Consider the following 18,676-nt stretch of genomic DNA (forward strand, 5'->3'; position numbering starts at 1 on the left):
CCTTCAAGTTTTTAGTAAAAGATAGATGGTGTGTTCTCCCCTTAGAATTTTTCTTTAAATTATGAATATCCTTTTTTCTGACTATTCTGAAACATCCCCTTAAAAGAATTCCACTGTTTCACTTTTGAACCACCCCCTCGCCTAAATCCCAGTTCCCTTCAGCTATTTCTGCTTGCCTGCCCATACAGTGGCTCTTATTTAAGTTTAAAGAACCAGTCTTAGACATACTATTTTCCCTTTCAAATGGGACATAACTCAATCACAGTGTGGTCACTGCGAACCGGAGGTGCCTTTTCCCCAAGGCTATTAACTAATCCTGTCACTCCATACCTCTTGTTGAATAACCAACCATTCTCCGTTTGGTTCCAGAATGTGCTGTACTTGGACGTTATCTGAAAAGCATTCTGTGAGTTCCTCACCCAGGCTGCCATTGCCAATCTGATTCGTCCAGTATATCTGTCTCCAATTCAATGACTCTAAATTACAGTTCCTGTAGTTTTCGGTCCTTGCTACAGGTATGTGTGCCCTGGATCATGTTTGAGTCTGGAAGGATAGGGACACCATGCCCATCTCCCCATTGTCTGTATGCTCATTTGTGAAATGTTGATCAATAATCACGTAAAATGAATTGTTAGTGCATATCACAGTTTTACAACATTAAACGTTGACATGGTTTTAAAATGAGGGGTCGCCTTTTCAGGACAGAAACAAGGAGAGGTTGTTTCCCTCGGATGGTTGTTTAACCGTGGAACTCTGCCTCCAGACGCAACATCAGGCAGAGGTCGACAGATTCTTGCTCAGAAGAGAATCGGGATTATCGAAGATATTTGGGAATGGGAATTCAAAACTCAAACAGATCAGCCATGATCTTATTGAATGGTGGGCCAATTTTGAGGAGCCAAATGGCCTACTTCTAGATTGGTTTCATCTGTTTATATACCACTTACAACCTAAAGTTATATGTAAACATTTAGCAGCTAATCATCTTAACAGACTCCTATGTCACTCTTGACTTTCATCTGTTTTACAAATGGATCCCAGCGGTTGAATTAGTACACTCCAAAAGGGGTTTGGAAAGGAAAAGCAAAGATACTCCTTCGATAGTTCACTGAACTCTCACCCTATCAGACTCCCAGGGTGTCTGCTCTGTGCCAGCTACACCCCATTTATCCTGCTTGTGATATAGATGAGTTAGTTCAGTTCTGCTACTAATCAAGAACTGGTTTCAGATAGCTGCCGAATTAACTTCATTCCAGTTGCTCACTTTGTTTAACTCTGAAAAACTTAAGGTAACAAACAGCAAATCTTACTGAAATACTGAAAGCAACCAATACCAGATTTTAAAACAAGATTGAAACAGTTATGTTGTTAGGGAATGAGTTCCAGGATTCTGACCCAGCTACACCAAAGGAACAGTGATATGTTTCCAAGTCAGGATGGTGAGGGGCTTGGAGGGAAACTTGCAGGGGGTGGGGTTCCAGCGTATCTGCTGCCCTTGTCCTTCTAGATGGAAGTGGTCATGGGTTTGGAAGTAAAAATAAATTTATGTTATTTAAAATTATTCATTGAGTCAGTAACTGAGAGAAACAGTTTCACACTTTGCATGATTCCTTATTTTTCAATGAATCTTAAATAGTCTCATTTTAAGATGAATTCCCTTGTGCCAGATTCCCTGTGAGTGGGAAGAAGTTTATTCCTATCCACTCTGTGTCACACAACATCAAAGAAACATTGAAAGTGGTGGTTTTTAATCTGTTGATGTGCATTCCAGTGATGAAGCTGGAGCAGGTAAAACATTATTCCTCGAGATTGTGTTGACAGTCATTGGAAGTCAAAGATGCCAGTGTCATTCTGAAAGGAAGATGTGAAATCTCAGAACCACACTTATGGACTGAGTGGAGATGTTCATCTTAACCAAAGACCGAATCTGTGTTTGGGCTTCCCAGTCTAGAGGAAACCACATTGTCAGCAATCAGTCCATTTTACTAAATTGGTGATAGAGAGTTAGCCAAGGAGTCACTGATATGTGAGACTAACCACCTCAAAAATAAAAATCACACAACACCAGGTTATAGTCCAACAGGTTTAATTGGAAATACACTAGCTTTCGGAGCGTCGCTCCTCCATCAGGTTATAGCTATTATCTGATGAAGGAGCAGCACTCTGAAAGCTAGTGTGTTTCCAATTAAACCTGTTGGACTATAACCTGGTGTGGTGTGATTTTTAACTTTGTACACCCCAGTCCAACACCAGCATCTCCAAATCATCACCTCAAAGAGTTATACTTTTAAATTATACTTATTGCTGTTACTTTTATACAAAAGTTACTTTATTACAAATATATACAGATACTGACAACTCAATGAATAGCATCTACAGTTAGTATAAATAGGACAGTCTGAATGCAGTCTGAATGGGAAACCTGTGTATGATTCCTGCCCTGGTAACATAACCATACACAATCCTGCAATTATTTACGGTCCCTGACACACAAATACTACTGTTCATTTACAGCTTTGTGTGTACGGTTTTGGTTCTTTCCAATCAGACTGTTTTTGAGATGAGTGGTAAAAATATTTCAGGAATAAAAGTTTCTTACTAAATCTGAAATGGATTCCAATATTGCAATTTCATTAAAGTATATGCAGGATCGAGAGGGCCGTTTTATCATATTCTCCCTTGTCCTTACTGAATATTATTTTTAATTACTCCCCAATTATTCAACTCTGAAATGAATCTAGCCTCCTGCTCTCAATCACCTTTTCTGTCAACTAGATCAGCTATTGGTCACTCTCAGCCTGAGGGACTGATAGCTCCTCCCTGCCCTTCTTCCCAAGGTGTAGCAGGGAATTGCTCTGGCCTATTTTCTTTATCTTGTCATGCTTTATAAAGTCTCCACTCTGGCATTTTCTGAGGCTGGTGTGTTACTAAAATGGCTTCTGTATCACTGAGGGTCAGTTTTGATATCTCCCCATGCATTGTCTGTATGCTCTAGGTGTTGTGGTATGAACCAGGATTATCTCAGTGCTTCTCAAGACTGGGGGGTAAATTCAAACCAGGTGACCAGACAACACTACAATCCAAACCTGTGACTCCTGCACCCTCTGAGCACAGCTCAATAATGGCAGAGAGAGAGAGAGTTTGAAGCCAATCAAGATGCAATGGTACACAAACTTTGGTGGGCGGCACGGTGGCACAGTGGTTAGCACTGCTGCCTCACAGCCCCTGAGACCCGGGTTCAATTCCCGACTCAGGCGACTGACTGTGTGGAGTTTGCACGTTCTCCCCGTGTCTGCGTGGGTTTCCTCCGGGTGCTCCGGTTTCCTCCCACAGTCCAAAGATGTGCGGGTCAGGTGAATTGGCCATGCTAAATTGCCCGTAGTGTTAGGTTAGGGGTATGGGTGGGTTGCGCTTCGGCGGGTCGGTGTGGACTTGTTGGGCCGAAGGGCCTGTTTCCACACTGTAAGTAATCTAATCTAATCTAAACAGGAGAACAGCCAATAGACATTGAGGAGATTTCAGTCAATATCAACAAAGTCATTAAAAAAAAGAAAAATTTTTAAAAAGGGAAAAAAAATGAAAACAAAATCAACAAAGTCAGGCCCTTCTCAATCTTTGACTATTCTAGACATTTTTTTCAGAGCATGAAGTGTATTCTGTTTATAGAAAACACAGCAGCCAAGTTCCTACAAACAGCAATGAGATAAATGTTTTGGGAGTTGGTTGAAGTGTAAATATGAGCCAGCCATCAGCAGTAGGAATCACAGTCAGTTTTCGTAACCTATCACCAGAGCAATTAGGATAACCGCAGTTTATCTATATCCCTTAAAATCTTGCAACAGAAAAGACAGTGAGTGGTCACGCTCCCCACTGGAACTGCATAGACAGCAGTCAGTAGGATAACACATTTATCGCCAGGAGACAAGGTGGAATTTGACCATAGGAATATGTAACACAAGGCTGTGTTGGAATCTCTTCTGGCCCAGGTTAATTTCGGAATTACTCAGATCTGAAACACTATGGGACATCCTGATATTGTGAAAGATGATGCATTGACAAAAGGATTTTGTTTAAGGATTGCTCAGATTTCTCCCCCGATCTCAGAGATTTTGTTAACGAAGCCGGGTTGAATCAAAGTATAAGCCTCAACAGTGAGTGATGATAGAAGCCGATACAGTGGAGGCCAATTCTGCCTCCAACATCACAGTATTCAGTGGGAAATGCGGGGAAGTAGCCGGAGTCCACAATGATAAGCGCCCTTCCTCACTGAGGTCAGGAGTAGTGTCCCTGTCCCTGCAATTAGCAAACCCAATCCAGCACTGGAGTTCGACCTGACATCCAGTCTCAGTTCGAGGACTGAGTGTTGCACTAGCGCAGAATCATCAGGAGAACGCGGTGAAATTCTTCCTCTTTAAACCTGAAAATAACTTTACTGTTTGCATTTATACAAACCTGCCCCAGCTACAGAGGTCGGTCTTTGGGGAGGCATTAATTAGCCAGGCGGTAGGAGGCAGTAACAAGGCAGTAACGAAGGGCATTATCAGACAAACAAATTGGCACAAAGCCAAAGGAGGTGTGATTGGGTCAGGGAGCCGAAAGCTTAGCTAAAGGTCTAGGTTTAAGCAGTGTTTTGAAAAGAGCGGAGGAGTGGAGAGAGTGCAGGAAGGAGGGAATTCCAGCGCTTAGAAGGTAGGGACCCCAGGAGTGGAATGATGGATATCAGGAATGAGCAAGAGGCCAGAGTGGTCACCATTCTGTACAGGCAAAAGTGAGGACTGAAGATGCTGGAAACCAGAGTTTAGGTCAGAGTGGTGCTGGAAAAGCACAGCAGGTCAGGCAGCATCCTGCTCCTCGGATGCTGCCTGACCTGCTGTGCTTTTCCAGCACCACTCTGATCTAAACAACATTCTGTACAGTTCGACCCACTTGCTGGTCAATCCATTGTGAGCAAGTCTGATCTTTCAGAACAGTTACCCGTCAGCGCAAATAGTTAAAGCAAAGATGGCATTAAAATCTCATATGAGTAGATAATAGTGTTTAAGTCTGTGCTCTGATGAGTTTCCATTTCGTTGAGGAGAACAGTCCATGTTGAAGTGAGCTGGAGCAGTTAGTGCAGGAGATCCTTGCGTTGGATCGTCTGGTACCACACTGCCGTCGGGAGATTTTGACAGCCCATGTACTCCCGCCTAACCTCTTCTGGAGTCAGAGGTGGGTTGTCATAGCAAGGTCCTCCATAGATCGTGCTGTTCAGGAGCCCTGGCGTAGATTCAACTACCCCAAGAGTCGAAGGGGCAGCCCATGCAACATTCTGGGAAAAACAAAGTCACAAAGTGTTAGACATTTCTGAGCTGATGATAAAACCTTTTCACGCTGAGGGTGGTGGGGGTCTGGAATGCACTGTCTGGACAGAAGTTGAAGCAAGAAACCTCACAATCTTTAAAAAGTACTTGGATGAGGACTTGAAATGTAAAAATGCTCTAGGCTGGAAAGTAGATCTAGTGTGGATTTGGAATCATTTTGTATCGATGGGCCAAAGGGCTGTATGATTCTGTGATAATCACATGTGTACCATGCTCGGAGCACTGACAACCAACTCCCTGCAAAGCAAAACCTACACTTGTTAACTTTACAGTAACGTAAGTTGTGTCACTCCTACTGGAACCCCCGTCTCAGTTGGATAGGGTGGTACGATGGCTCAGTGGTTAGCATTGCAGCCTCACAGGCCCAGAGACCCAAGCTTATTTCCACCCTCAGGCAGCTGTTTGAAATTTGCACATTCTCCCCGTGTCTGTGTGGGTTTCCTCCGGGTGCTCTGGTTTCCTCCCACAGTCCAAACATCCACAGGTTCGGTGGATTGGCCATGCTAACTAACTTGATCATAGTGTCCAGGGATGTGCAGGCTCGATGGGTTAGCCTGGATGGGATGTTCTTTGGAGAGTTCCAAATTGTAGGGATTCTATGATACACTAATATACCAATCCCAGCCACAAATATTGATGCCAACTTTTCAACCAGTCATTTTTTTTCCCCCTAAAACATGACTGAAGTTTTGGGTCCAATTCTTTGGCTGACTTTTCCCTCACTTTGTTTCTTCTCTCACGTTCCGGAGTCCTGAGGTCATGTTGCAGTTGTATAAGACTCTGGTGCGGCCGCATCTGGAGTATTGTGTGCAGTTTTGGTCGCCATACTATAGGAAGGATGTGGAGGCAGTGCAGAGGAGGTTTACCAGGATGTTGCCTGGAATGGTAGGAAGATCGTATGAGGAAAGGCTGAGGCACTTGGGGCTGTTCTCATTGGAGAAAAGAAGGTTTAGGGGTGACTTGATAGAGGTGTACAAGATGATTAGGGGTTTAGATAGGGTTGACCATGAGAATCTTTTTCCACGTATGGAGTCAGATATTACGAGGGGACATAGCTTTAAATTAAGGGGTGGTAAGTATAGGACAGATGTTAGGGGTAGATTCTTTACTCAGCGGGTTGTGAGTTCATGGAATGCCCTGCCAGTAACAGTGGTGGACTCTCCCTCTTTATGGGCATTTAAACGGGCATTGGATAGGCATATGGAGGTTATTGGGCTAGTGTAGGTTAGGTGGGCTTGGATCGGCGCAACATCAAGGGCCGAAGGGCCTGTACTGCGCTGTATTTTTCTATGTTCTATGTACTGTTCACGAGACAACATCATGTCACAAGGTCCATGATGGTCCTTGGCATCAGGGTCTGTTCCCACCCAACCCACCCTGTCAATTGGGCACATTGTACCTTACCTAGTAAAAGCACAATCTTCGGTCCTATGAGATCTGATGAACATGGAGAGGTTAAGAAGATGAAAGGTGTCTGTGTTCTTGGTACGGTGAGAGAGAAAAGGGAAGCATTCCCCAGTAGAGTGAGGGAGATCTCGGGAGGGATGTGCTGTGCTGAGGAACAAAGAGAGGGCTGCTCCGCAGTGTGAGCAGAGAGAATAAATAGTCTGCGGCTCATTGGGAAGATGGGAGCTGTGTCCCCAGTACAGTACAATACACAGTGGACCCACTTCCCTTCATTGTAAGAACTCTACTGTCAAGTTGTAACTTTGCAGCACAAATGAAAGAAACATCCAATATAGAGGGAAAAGAGGCATTTAATAATCACTAGTTTGTAAAATAATGTCCAACTCTTTGCCAATTTACTGTAAACCTGTCAATGACACACATTTGTAATGATTCCCAACTCAGGCGACTGACTGTGTGGAGTTTGCACATTCTCCCCGTGTCTGTGTGGGTTTCCTCCGGGTGCTTCGGTTTCCTCCCACAGTCCAAAGATGTGCGGGTCAGGTGAATTGGCCATGCTAAATTGCCCGTAGTGTTAGGTAAGGGGTAAATGTAGGGGTATGGGTGGGTTGCGCTTCAGCGGGTCGGTGTGGACTTGTTGGGCCGAAGGGCCTGTTTCCACACTGTAAGTAATCTAATCTAATCTGATTCGAAGGATCTGGTGTTGGACCTGATGAAGGAGCAACAGTCCGAAAGCTAGTGTTTCCAAATAAACCTGTTGGACCATAACCTGGTGTTGTCTGATTTTTAACTTTGTACACAATTGGAAATTTAGCACTGAGCCTGTGATGGATTTTAACCAGCTATCCTTCTGTAGAGGTCAGTCTGTGGGTGGTAGCAATGAGACAGACAGAACAAAGCTGCAAAGGCCAAGGGATTACATTTCTTTCACAAGCAATGTACATTCTTAAGTAGCTACAACTCACCTTGAAGAGGTAATCAATGAGACATTGATTGGGATGAAGTTCTCCCCAAAATTCAGTGAAGCAGGAGGCCCAGGTGAACTCTGACCCCCTGCTGTTGCTGATCAGAATAACATTTGGATGTTTTTTGGAAGAAAGTAGTTTCTTTGCCAGTGTTCCAGGGTAACTTTGATCGACAAATATTAACACCCTGTGTGCATTGCACCCTTCCAGATCCATCAGCAACTCTCCCACCGTATACTTCTCCTTCGGGTCAGCCTGAAGATTTAATTGATGCACAGAGTCACATTCAACCCTGAACAGTACAGTACAGTCCCAGTACACCATCTCAGCTGGTTCAACCATACACATCAGAAAATACTACTTCCAAAGTTTGATCAAGTGCTTTATTTCTTATTAAAACTCGATCTTGTGATGTGTGCATTACTGCCCAAGGCAGAGTTTATAACTCAGGAATTTCTGATCGGACTGAGTAACTTGCTATCGAGGGAAGTTAATGCGTGACGTTGCTGGACTGGAGTTTTGTTTCAATCAGTCCAGGTAAAGACGGCAGATTTCCTTCACTAGAGGACATTGATGAACTAGATGGGTTTTTAATGACAACCCAACAGATTCGTGGTCAGTTTAAATCACCCCGTTTTGTTATTTCTGAGCATTTTAATTGAATTCAAATTGCAGTCAGCTGTGGACAAATGTGCCTTATTACAAGATCCCAGTGTAAAAGATCCCAGGACCAGTATTCCCTCTAGTTTTCTCACTATACAGGCCTCAGAGAGCTGTGCGAGGTAGCAATTCCGGAAACAGATCAATGCATTGATTGGAAGCTGACAATGATCACAGCCCACAGGGAACACTGTACACAGAACATCAGAGCAGCTGTGTGCACACAGCCCACAGGGAACACTGTACACAGAACATCAGAGCAGCTGTGTGCACACAGCCCACAGGGAACACTGTACACAGAACATCAGAGCAGCTGTGTGCACACAGCCCACAGGGAACACTGTACACAGAACATCAGAGCAGCTGTGTGCACACAGCCCACAGGGAACACTGTACATGGAACATCAGAGCAGCTGTGTGTACACAGCCCACAGGGAACACTGTACACAGAACATCAGAGCAGCTGTGTGCACACAGCCCACAGGGAACACTGTACACAGAACATCAGAGCAGCTGTGTGCACACAGCCCACAGGGAACACTGTACACAGAACATCAGAGCAGCTGTGTGTACACAGCCCACAGGGAACACTGTACACGGAACATCAGAGCAGCTGTGTGTACACAGCCCACAGGGAACACTGTACACAGAACATCAGAGCAGCTGTGTGTACACAGCCCACAGGGAACACTGTACACAGAACATCAGAGCAGCTGTGTGCACACAGCCCACAGGGAACACTGTACACAGAACATCAGAGCAGCTGTGTGCACACAGCCCACAGGGAACACTGTACATGGAACATCAGAGCAGCTGTGTGCACACAGCCCACAGGGAACACTGTACACGGAACATCAGAGCAGCTGTGTGCACACAGCCCACAGGGAACACTGTACACATAACATCAGAGCAGCTGTGTGTACACAGCCCACAGGGAACACTGTACACAGAACATCAGAGCAGCTGTGTGTACACAGCCCACAGGGAACACTGTACACGGAACATCAGAGCAGCTGTGTGCACACAGCCCACAGGGAACACTGTACATGGAACATCAGAGCAGCTGTGTGCACACAGCCCACAGGGAACACTGTACACAGAACATCAGAGCAGCTGTGTGCACACAGCCCACAGGGAACACTGTACACAGAACATCAGAGCAGCTGTGTGCACACAGCCCACAGGGAACACTGTACACGGAGCATCAGAGCAGCTGTGTGCACACAGCCCACAGGGAACACTGTACATGGAACATCAGAGCAGCTGTGTGCACACAGCCCACAGGGAACACTGTACACAGAACATCAGAGCAGCTGTGTGCACACAGCCCACAGGGAACACTGTACACAGAACATCAGAGCAGCTGTGTGTACACAGCCCACAGGGAACACTACACAGAACATCAGAGCAGCTGTGTGCACGCAGGGAACACTGTACACGGGACATCAGAGCAGCTGTGTGCACACAGCCCACAGGGAACACTGTACATGGAACATCAGAGCAGCTGTGTGTACACAGCCCACAGGGAACACTGTACACAGAACATCAGAGCAGCTGTGTGCACACAGCCCACAGGGAGCACTGTACACAGAACATCAGAGCAGCTGTGTGCACACAGCCCACAGGGAACACTGTACATGGAACATCAGAGCAGCTGTGTGTACACAGCCCACAGGGAACACTGTACACGGAACATCAGAGCAGCTGTGTGTACACATCCCACAGGGAACACTGCTCATGATTCTCTCTGAAGGACAGCAAGCGAGTTCTCCTGAGCATCCTGGACCGATCGGATTTCCTCAGCCCGAGTTTACTGGAGTTTGGAAGAATGAGGGGTGAATTCCATACAAAGTTATAAAATTCTAACAGGATTAGAGGGTGTAAGGATGTTCCTGATGACCAGGGAGTCATGGTCCATGGATACAGGGTGGGCCATTTCGGACTGAGGTGAAGAGAAATGTCCTCACCCAGAGAATGGAGAGCCTGAAGGATTCTCTGTCACAGAAAGCTGTTGAGGCCAAAGCATTGAATGTTTTCCAGAAGGACTTAGATGTAGTTGTTGGGGCTAAAGGGATCAAAGGGTATAGGGAGAAAGTACCATGAGCTTATTGAATAGCAGAACAGACTCAATGGACTGATTGGCCGAGTCCTACTGATATTGTCTATGTTCCTGAAAGATTTAAACTGACCATGAAGCTGTTGGATTGTCATTAAAACACATCTGGTTCATTAATGTCCTTGAAGGAAGGAAATCTGCAGTCCTTATACAATCCAAGTGGCTGCAGTCCAACACCTTCATTCTCGACTGTTATTGCCCTCCATAGGTCTATTACATCACTGTTTGTGGGATCTTGCTCTCCAACCCCTCAAACATGCTCCATTGGCTGTGTCACACTTGGAGACATCATGAGGTAGTGTAAGGAGAGATCCAAATGGGAGTTCTTTGATTTCCGAAGTCACTAAGTTAGGACCACCTGAATAAGATGGTTGGTCAGATGTGTCATGAACTAAAGGTCGTGCAGTACAGTATCAGCCAAGTGACAGAGCATTGGTGGTGAAGTAAAACATTCATCCCCAAGTAGAACTGATTCTGCTCAATGCTTTGTGAAGTGAAGCAGAAAATCAATATCCTTTAACTGCACCTGCACACCCCACAGTTAATGATTTAGGGAGATTACTTAGAAATTAAATTCCGGGCATGCTATTTATCTTAAGAATTTTTTTTAAATGAGAGCTGATTGCCAGACTGTAATGAATTCGCCAAAAGCTTCCCTGTGTTTCCTGGATTACTTGACAGAGAAAAAAGACACAGGAGTTAAGATGAGATGAAAGTGTCCAGCCTCACTGGAACTCAATTCTTGCAGTTTCTGTCTTTTGTGATCCATCTAATCCTGACCCTGAAAGGATGCATTAAGTGGACCATTATTCAGCTCTCTCCACTTATCTCTCAGATTGTTAAATAAACATTTAACAATTGTCCTTTCATCCACTTGAGGGCCTTTAGTGGCCCTTTTGCGGACAAACTCCCTTTAAACGAAACCTTTTCATTCCCAAAGGTGATGATCTTGGGTTATGGCTGGGCAATGATACTGAGAGGAGGAATGGTTTGCTTCACCGTTCTGTCTTTCAGTTGGCAAAAGTGGGACTGTGAGAAACGAGCTGAGTTATACCTGTACTGATTCACCTTCAATTCTACCATTCAAAACCAGCTACAGCTTTACAGTGTGGAAAACCCAAGTCGCAAAATGAAGGAAAACCCAGACACTGTTGTACTTTTTGAAGCATGTTCTGCTGTAAGGTACAAAATATAACATGGTGGCACAGTGGTTAGCACTGCTGTCTCACAGCGCCTGAGACCCGGGTTCAATTCCCGACTCAGGCGACTGTCTGTGTGGAGTTTGCACGTTCTCCCCGTGTCTGCGTGGGTTTCCTCCGGGTGCTCCGGTTTCCTCCCACAGTCCAAAGATGTGCGGGTCAGGTGAATTGGCCATGCTAAATTGCCCGTAGTGTTAGGTAAGGGGTATATGTAGGGGTATGGGTGGGTTGCCCTTCAGCGGGTCAGTGTGGACTTGTTGGGCCGAAGGGCCTGTTTCCACACTGTAAGTAATCTAATCTAATCTAATCTAATAACAGCCTTTTTGTGCACAGCAAAATCCTAGCCACCTTACTGCAATAATAACCAGATATCCTGCCGAGATCAAAGAATGGGTACTGCCCTACTGTTCGTAAAATAATCGACAAAGTCAGAAGTCACACAGCACCAGGTTATAGTCCAATGGGTTTATTTAAAATAACAAGCTTTTGGAGTGCTACTCCTTCATCAGTGAAGTCAGAAGTCAGGATTTCACTTGATGAAAGGACAGCACTCCAAAAGCTTGTGATATTAAATAAACCTGTTGGACTATAACCTGGGGTCATGTGACTTCTGACTTTGTCCACCCCATGGGCGGCACGGTGGCACAGTGGTTAGCACTGCTGCCTCGCAGCGCCAGAGACCCGGGTTCAATTCCTGACTCAGGCAACTGACTGTGTGGAGTTTGCACGTTCTCCCTGTGTCTGCGTGGGTTTGCTCCGGTTTCCTCCCACAGTCACAAAGATGTGCGGGTCAGGTGAATTGGCCATGCTAAATTGCCCGTAGTGTTAGGTGAAGGGGTAATGTAGGGGTATGGGTGGGTTGCCCTTCAGCGGCTCGGTGTGGACTTGTTGGGCTGATGGGCCTGTTTCCACACTCTAAATAATCTAATCTAATCTATAAAGTCCACTGCTGGCACCTCCACATTGTGACTTAGAACAGTGGGTTTGGGATCTTTTAAGTCTACCAGAGAAAGCAGACAGATCAGATTAACATATTATCTCCAACTGAAAAATATAACAATGAGTAGTCAGCCTACAATCCAATGGGAAATCATACTTGTTCAAACTTTACTGAATCTTTTGAGGAGGTAACAACAGGAATGGCCCCTGGTTATGCATAGGTGTAACTTATCTGCATTCTCCAGAACTGGGCAATAATCGACTCATGAATAAGGTCAGAGAATGCAGAGATAGGGGAAATAATAGATTACTAGCTGCCTCCAAGATAGAAAGTGGAGAGTGGGAATATCCAGTTGTCATTTAGCATTCCAGAAATAAAATTGGGAATGCAGGGAATATTTCTTTATCCACAGAAGAAACATTGAGGAAACTTGATTGATTTATTGTTGTCTCATGTACTCAGATACAGTGAAAAGTGTTGTTTTATGTGCTATACAAAGTACACCAAGGTAACAGAACAGAGCGCAGAACACGGTGTTCCAGCCATAGAGAAGGTGCAGAGAGAGAGAGAGAGATCAGAATTAACATTGGAGAGGTCCATTCAAAATCTGATAACAGCGGGGACAAAGCTGGTCTTGAGTCTATTTGTACGTGTTTTCAAATTTTGATATCTTCTGCCGGATGGAAGAGGGTGAAAGAGAATATAACTGGGGTGGGAGTGGTCTTTGGTTGCTTTCCTGAGGTAAAAAGTGAGGTCTGCAGATGCTGGAGATCACAGCTGAAAATGTGTTGCTGGTTAAAGCACAGCAGGTTAGGCAGCATCCAAGGAACAGGAAATTCGACGTTTCGGGCCAGAGCCTGATGAAGGGCTCTGGCCCGAAACGTCGAATTTCCTGTTCCTTGGATGCTGCCCTAACCTGCTGTGCTTTAACCAGCAACACATTTTCAGCTGCTTTCCTGAGGTAGCAGGATGTATACATGGAGTCAGTGAATTGAAGGCTGGTTTGTGTGATAGACTGGGCTGTGTTCATGACTGTCTGTAATTTTTTATGGACTTGGGCAGAGCAGTTGCCAAAACGATAGGATGCTCTCTATGGCCCATCTACAGAAAAAAAGAGAGTGAGAACATGGAATTCACTCCCATAGCAAATGGCTGACTTGAATCATTTAGATACATTAAACAGAAAGGTAGACAGACAATTATTCTCAGCTTATTCTATTATCCGAAAAGAGTGAGATGAGGAAAGACAGGAGGAGGGTGAAGTCAGGATAAACACCAGAATAACCTGTACAGTGTATCTGAAGTGAAAATAAGGTATCACTGACAGTGTAGTACTCTATCAATATTGCACTTTGAATATCACTTTGTTTCAGTAATTCAGTCCCTTGTTTGGGATTTGAATATGGAATGATGTTGCAGGTAACTAGAACCTCGAAGTTTGATTAAATACCTACAATGCCATTCTTATTGACGTCCCAGAGTAACATGGTCCCATCATTCCGTGTGGGGCTGTTGAGGTACAGAACCAGAGAATCAGCACAGTTAACAGCACGGCAGATGTAGGAGATGTGGCTCCGGATCACCACCTTCTCTGTGGCTGGGTAGATGTCCTCAGTCTCCTCGTCCACTACGCAGAATGAAAACAATGAAATTACCAAGAGTCTCCGGTCAGTCGACATTAAACAACAAAAGTAAACAACATTTCTCTTTCGGCCAACATCACGACAACAACAAATTAGATCATATCACATCGCGGTTTGTGGAATCCCCCGCACAAACCGACCAATGCGCTTCCTCGATTACAACAGTGACTACACGTAAAAATGACCTCATTGGCTAGAAAGTATTTAACACATCTTGAGGTCATGATAGGTATGATAAAAATTAAAATCTTTTTCTGATTTATCTTTTTGGATTTCTCATCCTCGCTCTCGGTCATGTATTTATCTGATTGCCTTTGACAAGTTATTATTGAATCTGTTTCCACTGCTGAGTTAATCCACCCGATGACTTATATTTAATTAGTACAGAACCAAAGCCACCTGTATTTACTGGGAATCTGGTTACATTATTGGTATTGGATGCACTTACTGCTTTATCGTCATGGGAAATGGTTGGCTCACATTGCTGGGGGTCCGGAGGCACGTGTAGACCAGACCAGGTAAGGATGGCAGATTTCCTTCCCTGGGGGGCATTATTGAACCGGATGGGCTTTTATGACAATCGACAAAGAGTTTACATGATTACCATAAAGCCTGCTCTTCATTCCAAATCTTATGAAATTTAAATTTCACCATCTGCCATGGCATGACTTCTTGTCTTCAGAACTCTGGATTGTGACTTCAGTGAGTATAGAAGTTGGGAAGTTATGTTGCAGTTGTACAGGACATTGGTGAGGCCACACTTGGAGTATTGTGATCAGTTTTGGTCACCTTGCTACAGGAAGGATGTTATTAGACTGGAAAGAGCGCAGAAGAAATTTACAAAGAAGTTGCCAAGACTCAATGGTCGGAGTTATAGGGAGAGGGCGGACAAACTGGGGCTTTTTTCTTTAGAGCGTAGGAGAATGAGGGGGGGTGTTGTTATAGAAGTGTGTAAGATCATGAGAGGCATGGATCGGGTGAATACACTCAGTCCTTTTCCCAGGGTTGGGGAATCGAGGACGAGAGGGCATCAGTTTAAGGTTAGAGGGTAAAGAATAAAAGGGAACCTGAGGGGCAACTGTTTTACCCAAAGGGTGGTACGCATATGGAATGAGCTGCCAGCGGAAGTGGTTGAGGTGGGTACATTAACAACATTTAAAAAGCATTTGGACAAGTATATAGTCAGGAAAGGTTTAGAAGGTGGGCGGCACGGTGGCACAGTGGTTAGCACTGCTGCTGCACAGCGCCAGAGACCCAGGTTCAATTCCTGACTCAGGCGACTGACTGTGTGGAGTTTGCACGTTCTCCCCGTGTCTGCGTGGGTTTCCTCCGGGTGCTCCGGTTTCCTCCCACAGTCCAAAGATGTGCGGGTCAGGTGAATTGGCCATGCTAAATTGCCCGTAGTGTTAGGTAAGGGGTAAATGTAGGGGTATGGGTGGGTTGCGCTTCGGCAGGTCGGTGTGGACTTGTTGGACCGAAGGGCCTGTTTCCACACTGTAAATAATCTAAATCTAAAAAAGGGTATGGGGCCAAGTGCTGGGAAATGGGGTTAGTGATGATGGGTATTTTGGTAGGCATGCACCAGTTTGGGTTAAAGGGCCTGTCTTTGTGCTGTAGGACTCTGTGACTCTGTGACATTATCACTACCTCCCCTTTTGGAGACATTGAGTCTAGGCTCACTGCGATGATTTGTTGTGGGATCAGGAGAAATCAGCACAATGACTCCTCCGATCTTTCAGTTTGCAGTTTCACACGGACTGTGTGAGCACAGAGAAACAAGAAACATCCAGACCTTATCCAGCACAATCTCACCCTCTCCCCTTTCTCTGTAAAGTGCTCTCTGCAATTTTCTGTCAAAACAGCAGAAAACTTACATTCTGAAAAACTGAATAGATTATTTTAAAACATAATGACTGCTAGAAATAGGAGCAAGTTGCTCCAGGTGCTGGTATCTGTACTGAAAACAACAAGTGCAGGAGATCCCAGTGCGTCAGACGGCATCCATGGAGAGAGAGCAAGCTAACGTTCTCAGTCTAACTGACTCTTCATCAGAGCTGAAGTGAAATGAGGAGGGGGCAGTAGTAATGCTATAGTTTAGTGGGGGAGTATTGGTCAGTGGGTACAGAGTGCTGCTGGAGAACGCGTGTTTATAGTTCAGGTCACGTGATCAGAATGTGAGAATGGTGTGCCTCCTCACAGATTTGGAAGGAGAGTAACTGGAATGGGAGGAAGGGAGGACATGATAACAAGCTAAAACAAAGGGAAGAAATGGTTGCCAATTTAAAGATGTTGAACTTAATATTAAGTCTAGAAGGCTGCAAAGTTCCCAGTCTAAAGATGAGATATTGTATCTCCAGTTCCACTAGGATTAACCCTGGGTCCAACTAAGTAGCTAGTGAACTAAAGACTGATCATTATGTGTGGGTATCATAGAGTCCATACAGTGTAGAAGTAGGCCATTTGGCCCATTGAGTCCACACTGACCCTCGAAAGAGCATTCCAACCAGACCCACCCCTTCCCAAGGCTAATTTCCTAAGGCTAATCAACATAGCCTGCACATCCCTGAACGCTATGGGCAATTTAGCATGGCCAAGTCACCTACCCTATGGGAGGAAACTGGAGCACCCAGAGGAAACCCACGCAGACACGGGGAGAATGTGCAAACTCCACACAGACAGTCAGCCCGAGGGTGAAATCAAAGCCTGGCACCTGACGCTGTGAGGCAGCACTGAGCCACAGTGCCACCCCATTGGCAATATTCGGATATCATTGATAAATTGAAAGGTTTGTAAGACCAATCACAAGTTTTGTGTTTTGGGCTGATGTTACCGAACTGTGTTATCCCGACTATATCTTTCCTCTCCATTCATAATATTAGCGTTTTGTCTGTTTTTTCCCTTTGTGTTTGAGTGTGGGAATTTTAAAGGGGTAAGGTTTAAGTTACAATAGTTAACACAATTACTGTTCTTGTTCAGGTTAAAAGTGTTACAATATTATTTTAATCAAAAACAAACAAAAACAGCTTAAAAATACGGGGCAGACCATTTAGGACAGAGATGAGGAGAAACTTCTTCACCCAGAGAGTGGTGGCAGTGTGGAATGCTCTGCCCCAGAGGGCAGTGGAGGCCCAGTCTCTGGATTCATTTAAGAAAGAGTTGGATAGAGCTCTCAAGGATCGTGGAATCAAGGGTTATGGAGATAAGGCAGGAACAGGATACTGATTAAGGATGATCAGCCATGATCATATTGAATGGCGATGCAGGCTCGAAGGGCAGAATGGCCTACTCCTGCACCTATTGTCTATTGTCTATTGTCTAAAACAGAGAGTGCTGGAGAAACTCAGCAGGTCCGGCAGTGTTGGTGGAGAGAGAAACAGAGGTTACTGTTTTGAGACCAGGGATGCTGCATAGCTCGGAGCCAGTGAGGACTGCAGATGCTGGAGATAGGAGTTGAGTGTGTGGTGCTGGAATAGCACAGCAGGTCAGGCAGCGTCCGAGGAGCAGGAGAATCGACGTTTCATCAGGACCTTCATCAGGGTCGGTTTTCCTGCTCCTCGGATGCTGCCTGACCTGCTGTGCTTTTCCAGCAACACACTCTCTCAATGCTGCCGGTCTAGCTGAGTTCCTGCAGCACTTTGTTTTAGTTTGTTTCAGAACTCCAGCATTGGCAGCTCTTTGTCTCATTGTTTATTATTACTGAGGGAATCCGGTGAGGTTTACTTTAATCCTGGGTTGCAGTTGCCAGAGGCAAATTGGGATTTTCATTAAATCGATGTTCTATGTTTATATTTGTAACAATTCCAGGAATAGTAGGGCTTGATTTCCAGTGTGCTACTGAGTCATTACAGTGGTGTGATTCTGTTTCCAAGGTATGGAGTTATTTTAGGGAATACTGCTTGAACTTACCCGGGATCTGCCCATCTCCTGCGAAGAAGGTTTTGATGTTCTCCACCCGGAAACCATTCCTCCTCAACATTTGATAGAAGTGTAACACATTGTGTACGTGTCTCTGGTATGTCAGGTGTTCCCTCCAGCCTCCTGAAAATTAATGCAACCACAGGATTAAGGAGAGAAATCTGTTGGCAACAGCGAAATGTACTCCTTAAACTTATCCCACACGGATAAGCTAATGTACAGATCTACAGCACAGGAACAAACTCTTCAATCCAAACAATCCAAGCCAACCAGATATCCTAAATTAATCTAGTCCCATGTTCAAGCACCTGTCCCGTATCCCTCTAAACCCTTCCTATTCATATTCCCACCCAGATGCCTGTTAAATGCTGTAATTGTACCAGCCTCCACCACTTCCTCTGGCAGCTCATTCCATACCCGTACCACCCTCTGTGTGAAATAGTTGCCCCTTAGGATACTTTTAAATCTTTT

The 18,676-nt window shown here is 45.0% G+C and overlaps 1 protein-coding gene across 1 annotated transcript in view; it reads right to left on the minus strand.

The window, feature by feature from the left end:
* Positions 1-4,888: 4,888 nt before the first annotated feature.
* The window catches only part of si:ch211-67e16.11 (uncharacterized), a 57,174-nt gene continuing 43,386 nt past the window's right edge, over positions 4,889-18,676 (minus strand). Inside the window, exons 4-7 of the mRNA XM_060827783.1 lie at positions 18,197-18,328; positions 14,102-14,274; positions 7,733-7,987; positions 4,889-5,308 (exon numbers count right to left, since the gene is read on the minus strand). Coding sequence (XP_060683766.1) covers positions 5,108-5,308; positions 7,733-7,987; positions 14,102-14,274; positions 18,197-18,328 — 761 coding nt within the window. The 3' untranslated portion in view covers positions 4,889-5,107. The remainder of the gene's footprint in view (positions 5,309-7,732; positions 7,988-14,101; positions 14,275-18,196; positions 18,329-18,676) is intronic.

The sequence above is a fragment of the Hemiscyllium ocellatum genome, chromosome 7 (genome assembly GCF_020745735.1).
Source record: "Hemiscyllium ocellatum isolate sHemOce1 chromosome 7, sHemOce1.pat.X.cur, whole genome shotgun sequence".
Classification (NCBI taxonomy): domain Eukaryota; kingdom Metazoa; phylum Chordata; class Chondrichthyes; order Orectolobiformes; family Hemiscylliidae; genus Hemiscyllium; species Hemiscyllium ocellatum.